The 7,851-nt window shown below is 57.7% G+C and overlaps 1 protein-coding gene across 1 annotated transcript; it reads left to right on the forward strand.

The window, feature by feature from the left end:
* Positions 1 to 1,646: 1,646 nt before the first annotated feature.
* Positions 1,647 to 4,405, forward strand: MAFA (MAF bZIP transcription factor A). Its single transcript, XM_074829003.1, has one exon. The coding sequence runs from the start codon at positions 2,271 to 2,273 to the stop codon at positions 3,135 to 3,137; it is 867 nt and encodes a 288-aa protein (XP_074685104.1). The 5' UTR covers positions 1,647 to 2,270; the 3' UTR covers positions 3,138 to 4,405.
* The last annotated feature ends 3,446 nt before the right edge of the window (positions 4,406 to 7,851 follow it).

The following is a 7,851-nucleotide window of genomic DNA, read 5'->3' on the forward strand; positions in this document are numbered from 1 at the left end:
TCCGTGACTCTCCCTGGTGGGGGACACAAACCCCCCCATCTGCCCCGACTCAATTTTACCTTGATAGGAGGAGGAAGCTTAAAAAGGGGACAACGAGCACCCTGAACCCTCCAGAGGCCAGAGACAATCAAAGAAATAATGTGGGGTTTTAATTGCTGGTGACACAGCGGGGTAAGGGGTTTTGTCCGCCCTCAAAAAAAAGCTTTTTTGCATTAATTTGGCCTAAATAATCCCTCTTTTTGAATGGTTAATTAGCATCTGTGGAGAGCAGCCTCACCTGAGCGGGGTTGGCCATCAGCTGGGTGAGGGGACAGTCACCCCCCCACACCCCATCCCATGGAGCTGCCTGTGGGGTGAAGCGGGGCAGGATGCAGCCAGACTGGGATATACAGGGACCTGGGTTACATCCTGCAGGGCACTGGGGATGATCCTGAGCCCTGAGCGGGGATTGCTACGTGGTGGGTGGGGATGAGGCCGGTCATCCCTTGGGATTAGGTGGGACAACTCGCTGGCGACTGCCCCGTGCCTCAGTTTCCCTCAAAACACCTTTAGTGTGGGGAACAGCTGGATGCACAGCTGGAACCGGGCTGCTGCTGCGCCCCATCCCCAGCCTCGGTGAGTGCCCCCACGCTCACCCTGACCTCTGAGCGCTGCCCCTGACCCCGTCCCCGACCCCCCGCCCCGGTGTTAATCCCACCCCTCACCCGGGCACCCCAAACCTCCTCATCCCTCCCGTGCTGCAGCCGCAGCTGCCACGAGGTGGCAGGACTCAGAGCAACGCGGCCGCATCCAGGCCAAGGCCTCATCCTGTGCCGGGCTGAGCACCCCACGACCAGTTTGGGCACTGGTGATGCTGGGATGATGGTCCTCATCCTCGAGCTGGTGATGCTCCTCACCACATGCCAGGGGAGGGTGTCACCTCCTTGAGCCATGAAGCCAGAGGTCCAGGCCCGGTTGGAACACACGGAGGCGGTTTTGGTGCAGGCGGTTGCTCCCCGGGGGAACATCCCAAAAAAATAATAATAATAAAAAATAAAAAAAAAAGGTTTTCTGCAAGGATGGTGAGTGTTCCCCGTGCCCCAGGGAGAATGCTGGGCTGCTCCTCAATGTCCAAGATGGGGAAGGGGCTGCACCCCAATGTCATGCCTGGCACGCCCAGGGGTGTGAGGCTGTGGTCCCTCAGCCAATTTGGGCTCAATAATCCCCTTTCTGGATGTTTCCCGTTTGTTTGGGAGAAAATTAGGATTTCTTTTTTGGTTTGTGCCGGCTGTTTCCTCAGCTGGGTTTGGGCCCAGGGGGGATGGTGGGAGCCGTGGGGGGTGAAGGCACATGGTGGGTCCGGTGGTACCCGGGGCGTGGGGGGGTGGGGGGGGAGATGCCTGAGGGGGGGGTGCAGGGGGGGATGCCCGAGCCCCGGCAGCGCCGAGCCCCGTCCCCGCCGAGATTGACAAGCGCCCCGGGGCGTTGCCATGGGGATATGCAAATCATGACGGGAAACCGCCTCTCTGATAGGTGGAAAGAGACTGAACCCGCCTCGGGAGGCGTGGCCGGGCCGCGTTTCCCCCGTATATAAGGCGGCGGGTTCCATTCAGCCGCCCGGCAGCGGCAGCGCCGAGCACGGGCAGCGGTCGGGCAGGGTGCAGGCAGGGGGGTGCAGGCAGGGGGTGCGGCCCCCGTCCCCAGGGCGCCGTGTCCGGGGGGAGGAGGAAGAAGAGGAGGAGGAGGGCAGGAGAAGGCTCCCAGCCAGGGGAGGTGGGGCCGGGGCAGGTGCCAGGGCAGGCAGGAAGGGGCGGGCAGGGCGCTGCCTGCTCCTCGCCATTGGGAACCGGCCGCAGGCAGCGGCGGAACCTGCCCCGCCGAGCCGGGCTGGAGAGCGCCCGGTCCCGCACCCACGGGGCTCCGTTTCCCGGCGGCGCGGGGAGAGAAACCGGCCCGGAGCCCGGCTGCAGCCCGGTGCGGAGCCCCGTCGGAGGCTCCCCGAGCCCGGCTGAACCCGCAGCAAAGCCCCGTCGGAGGCTCCCGGAGCCCGGCTGATCCCGCAGCAAAGCCCCGTCGGAGGGTCCTTGAGCCCGGCTGAAGGAAAAGCCCCGTCGGAGGCTCCCGGAGCCCGGCTGAACCTGGGAGCGGAGCCCCGTCGGGGGCAACCGGTTACACCAGCGGCCGAAGCCCCGGAGCCCACTCGGAGGAGGCTCCCGTAGCCCTCGGGCCCCCCAACCCTCGGCGAGCGGCGGTGCCCGGGGGTTCACCCCCCGGTCCCTCCATGGACTGAGATGGCCTCGGAGCTGGCCATGAGCGCGGAGCTGCCCACCAGCCCCCTCGCCATCGAGTACGTGAACGATTTCGACCTGATGAAGTTCGAGGTGAAGAAGGAACCGGCGGAGGCGGAGCGGCTGTGCCACCGGTTGCCCGCCGGCTCCCTCTCCTCCACCCCGCTCAGCACGCCCTGCTCCTCCGTGCCTTCCTCGCCCAGTTTCTGCGCTCCTAGTCCCGGTGGGCAACCGGCCCCCGGCCCCCCAACTACCACCGCCGCCTCCCTGGGCTCCAAACCTCAGCTGGAGGAGCTGTACTGGATGTCGGGTTACCAGCATCACCTCAACCCCGAAGCTCTCAACCTGACGCCGGAGGACGCGGTGGAGGCGTTGATCGGTGCCCCTCACCATCATCATCATCACCATCAAGGTTACGAGCCTTTCCGACCTCAGCCCTTCGGTGGTGAGGAGCTACCCCCGGCCGCCCATCACCATCCCGGCCATCACCATCATCATCATCACCACCTGCGCTTGGAGGACCGCTTCTCCGACGATCAGTTGGTGAGTATGTCGGTGCGGGAGCTCAACCGGCAGCTGAGGGGCTTCAGCAAGGAGGAGGTGATCCGCCTCAAGCAGAAGAGGAGGACCTTGAAGAACCGAGGCTACGCTCAATCCTGCCGTTACAAGCGGGTCCAGCAACGACACATCTTGGAGAACGAGAAATGTCAACTCCAGAGCCAGGTGGAGCAGCTCAAGCAGGAGGTGACCCGCTTGGCCAAGGAAAGGGATCTGTACAAAGAAAAATATGAGAAGTTAGCCGGCCGGGGCTTCCCAAGGGAGCCCTCCCCATCCGCCGCCCCCAAACCCACCGCCGACTTCTTCATGTGAGCCGCAAACCCGGGGGGGGGGTGGGGGTGGTGGAGGGGTCCCCCATTCCCCCCCCCCCCCCCCCCCCCATGTAGGGAGAGCAAACCCTCTGCTTGTATAAAAAAAATATTTTTTTTTCTTTTCCCCCCACTGAAATTTTTGGGAGGGGAAGTTGAACCCCCCCCACACCTCACCCCCGCACACACACCCACCCATCGGGACTCGAGAGGGGGGTCCCGGGGCGCCGGGGGGGGGGGACCCGGAGCCAGCCTGCATGCGGGACGTGTACGGCGCGCCGCCCCCCCCTCCCCCGGAGCATCAGCGCCATCCATGTGGATTTCCCCCCCCCCCCCCCCCTTCCCCCCTCCTTATCCTGCGTGTTTTACCCCTGATTTTATTATTTTTCCTTTCGAGGGGTCTCCACGGATCATCCAGGGGGGGCCCCGGCAGCGCTGCGCCCTGCCCGGCCCCGCCGCCCGCACCCCCCTCCCGGCCGGCAAACCTGAGCCACATTTAACTTATTCACCCTTGTAAATATGTAGAAATTAGTTAGTTTTCTGCCTTTTTTTTTTTTTTTTTTCCTTGAGCCTATATTTTGCTTGGTGATTTACGAAAAAAAAAAAACCAAAATCCTTTAGAAAAGAAAAAAAAAATACACGAGTCTTAAAAGTTTGTATGTAATAGCATGCAAATAATATCCGAGTTAATTTAACGATGTTGGGAAGAAGCCGAATGCACTATATACAGGAATCAATTGGGTTAAATAATACTGTTTTATAGAGATTTAAAATTATCTATGCTCTTAAAAATAGTGGGGGGGAGAGGTAACAATTCTACGGTGACCTGAAAGGCAATATAGTAATATATGGACTGCAAACGGTTGGCTGCTATCTCACTATGCACCAGATTTATTTATTAACCCTCGGGAAACGGAATATTATTTTAACCTCGATGTTGAAAGAAGGAAAGAAAAATGCACATTATTTCTTGCGCAAAAAAAAAAAAAAAGAAAATAATAATAATTCGTGCAATTGTGCTTGGAGCGAAAGCGGGGCTGATCCTGCGCGGAGGAGCGGGGTTTTTTTTAACAAGTTGCTTATTTAAAAAAGAAAAACCATAAAAAAAAAAAAAATCTTGGGGAAAACACAAGGGTCTTGCGGACAAAGCGAGCTTGGGAGCCTGGTGCATTTTAGGTACTGATCGTGCGAAGCGTTTTTAACGACCTGTTGTTTCGATTTGTGACGGTTTTAACGATGTTGCATCAAGATAAAAACTTATATTCAACTAGAGCCTGGGTCGGGTTTTCTCTCAACTGGGGGGTCCCGCAGCATCGCCTTTTCGTTTTGGAGGTTGCTGCTGCTTCTCTGAGTCCTGGTACCGATGCAAAAACCCTCCCCGAGCTCCGGCCGGGCGAGGGGTCGCGGCGTGGGGGGCTCACAGGGATAAATCCGGCGCTGACCAGCACTTGCGAGCCAGGGACCACCATCGACTCTGCCCCGCTGAACTCTGGCTTTTCACTTTTTCTGCCTTTTTTTTTAATTTTTTTTTTTTCCAGCCGGGTACTGTGTTTTTTTTTCCCCGGCCGGAGGGTCCCAAGGCGCCCCGGAGACCTTCGTCCCCGTGGCTGCCGAAAAGTCACCTTCGCCCCAGCCTGGATCCAGTTTGGTCCCAGCTTGTCCGACACCATCCCAGTGAGCTGCTGGCTTGATATTAAACGGTAATAAATGATTTTTCTGTCCCCTTTTGGCTTTTCCCTTTTGAGTTCTTATAATAAAGGAGGAGGGGGGTGGTGGTGGAAAGAAACCACAAACCAAACACACGCCTTCCCTAAAGGAAAGCTTTAGGGTTGGTATTTTTGCAACTGTTTTGGGGTTTTTGGGGACTGTTTGCAGGGACGTATCTCCCCGGCAGCTTTGTTCCACGCTGCTGGGAAGCCCAAGCACGGCTGCCCCGCTCGCAGTTTTCCCCGGCTGTGCCACGGTCGGTGGGGCAATTTGCGACACAGCCCTTGGTCCAACATGTTTCTGAGTGTTTTATATATTTTTTTATATATATATATTTTTTCCCTCCTATATTTGTGCACAGGCTCGGCCATGGCAGGTCCCCAGCCGGGAGCTGCCCCGACACGTTGGCTGCAGCGTGTTTTCTCCTGCCGCCCCCCATAAATCACCGCCGTGCTGATGCACCCCCCTGAGACCGGCTGTCCCTGGGCTTTATGGGGTGCCTGTGGCCTTAGGACCCTCTGATTCTGCCTCCCCTGCACCCCCAGCCCTCACCCTGTCTTTTCTTCAGCCGCTTTGGACTTGTTGGTGTCTTATTTTGTGTCCAGAGGGGTTTTGAGCAGCCCGAGCTCGGCGTGATATCGGGCTCAGTTTTTTGAGCTGGGGTGCTTGGAGGGGACCCCTGCCCCATGCCTGATGCACCAGGGCTGGGCAGAAAGTGGGGGACTGGTGAGGGGGATTTACCCCCTATTCCTATTTTTATTTAGATCCGGGGAAGCTTTGTAAACCTGGCTCTAAATAAAAATAACCCGTCCTGCTGCCTGCGCAGCCTCTCGCGGGACGTTGCCGCCTCTGCCTGTTTTTTTGGGGGTGAATCACAACTCCCCGGTGGGTTAATCCCCAACTTTTTCTCCCCCCTTTGGCAGTTTTTTGGGGGGGAGAGCGCTTCTAGCTGCCTGCTCTGACTAAATAAGGAGAGTTTGGGGAGGAGAAAAAGGGGTTTGGGGCCAGTGCGTTCCCCAAACCATCCCGGGGACCTTGGTCCCCCCCATCTATTTTCTTGCGCCCCAATCCTGATGTGGTCTGTTCTCCCTGTGGGCACGTCCCGTGTGTCCCCAAGGGCCGGTACCCCCCTTTCCCAGCTATGCCGGGGCTGGCTGGAGGAGCAGAGCTGCCTTTGGGGCTGTGGGGGGTTTTGGGGGGAGCGCTGCACCCCAGGGTCCAGCATGATGTTCCGTGATGCCCGTGGGGCAGCTGCGATCGCCTCCTGCCCTGCGATGCCTTTCCCCACCACCTCGGCGGAGCAAAGCTTTTCCCTGATTTTTTCCTGTTCCTTGGTGCCCAGCATCACTTGGCCATTCCATCCCCCTCCTCTTTAATTTTTTTTTCCTGGGGTGCAGCAAGCTGGGCAAGGTGCAACCTGGTTCTTATGGTGTTGCTGCTCCTGGAGCAAATTATTTTGGTGATGGTGGTGTTACTCCTTCCCCTTCATCCCCAATCCTCCAAGGGCAGTTTTGGGCAGGGGAGCAGGGATGTGACCTCCAACTCCTTACCCTGCTGTGATATTTTTTTTTTTTTTTTCTGTTCCCTACTAATTTATTTTTTTCCAGCACCTCCTGGAAATCTCCCGAGCAGGGGAAGAGCCAGAGCAGGGCATGGGGAATTACGGCCACCCGTTAATAGTGATCCTCCCTGGGGGACCCCATCCCACAGCAGCTTCCTGGGGAGATTTGGGGGCAGAATTGCAGAGTTGGGGTGCAGTCAGGGACCCCCCCCTCAGTGCTCTCATCACGCTGACTTGCTCTGGGCTGCTCAAGCTCCCAGTGCTGCCTGGGGGTGGCTGTCCTGGATCCAGCCATGCTCCTGTTTGGTGAATAAATAATAAAAACTAAAGCGGTTTATGCCTGAATGGGGCTGGTTTATGACTTGTCTCCTCGCTGGGGCTGGGAGGGCTGACCCCCCTCCCTGCACTGTGGGCTGAGAAGGGGGTGTCTGGGTGCTCCCTACTTGGTTTTGCAGCGGTTTTTTTGGGGGTGGCTGCACTATGTTGACCTTTGCGGCAGGACCCTGGGTTTGCGCAGTGTCGCGGGGCTGCGTCTGCGTGGTCAGAGCGTGTTGGCACATGTTTTGGGCTGGGGGGGGGGTGTTGTGGGATGGGGTGACATGTCAGCGTGTCACCCGCATAGCCTGCCGCAGGGCTGCGGATGTTTGTGGGGTGCCACATCTGCATGTTACAAGAGGGTGTGTGGATTTTGGGGTTGCTCTGACCTCTTTTTAAAGCTTTTTTTCTTTTTTAATCATTTTTCCCGATCTCTGAGCAGGGCTGGAGCCCCCTTCCCCAAGTGGTTGCTGCTTTTTGGGGTCTGCAGGGGGTTGCAGGACCTCAGGCCACCCCACACTCCCTCCTGTTAGGATCTGCAGCTCCTGCACCCATCCTGGCCATCCCCTGCACCCCAGCTCCAGCCTGGCCCTGCAGCCCTGAGGGGGGTGAAAGCAGCCATCCCACGGGGTGCACCAAGGGGTGGCTAGCTCTCAGGGTGGGGGTGTGGGGACAAACCTCCTACCAAAGCTTTTTTAAAGCCATTTTCAAGCTTTACTTACACCTTTGGCGAGCGCTTGACAGCACCACGGGCATCGCTGGGCTGGGAAACAGCCAAAACTCCTCCAAGCTGTCCCTGCTGATGGATTTTACACACTTCTTCCAGGGGGAAAACAGATGATTTTTGGGGGGATGCTCGGTCCCAAACACAGCAGCACCCCGGAGCACCTTGCCCAAGCACACATAGATGCCCAAAATCAGTTACAAACTCCTGGCAAAGCCACCCACTAGCTGGGGCTGTGCACTCCGTGGTATCCCCAAGTAGCGATTAACTGGATCGTTGCAGATAACTGGGTTTCTGCAAACAGGCAGAAAACTGCAACAGGCTGATCAATGCGGCATCACCAAAATAGCCCCTTGCTCCTTCCTCCTTGATTATTGATGTTAATACCCGGCAGGTTTGCCACCAAACCGC

The sequence above is a fragment of the Strix aluco genome, chromosome 1 (genome assembly GCF_031877795.1).
Source record: "Strix aluco isolate bStrAlu1 chromosome 1, bStrAlu1.hap1, whole genome shotgun sequence".
In the NCBI taxonomy this organism is placed as follows: domain Eukaryota; kingdom Metazoa; phylum Chordata; class Aves; order Strigiformes; family Strigidae; genus Strix; species Strix aluco.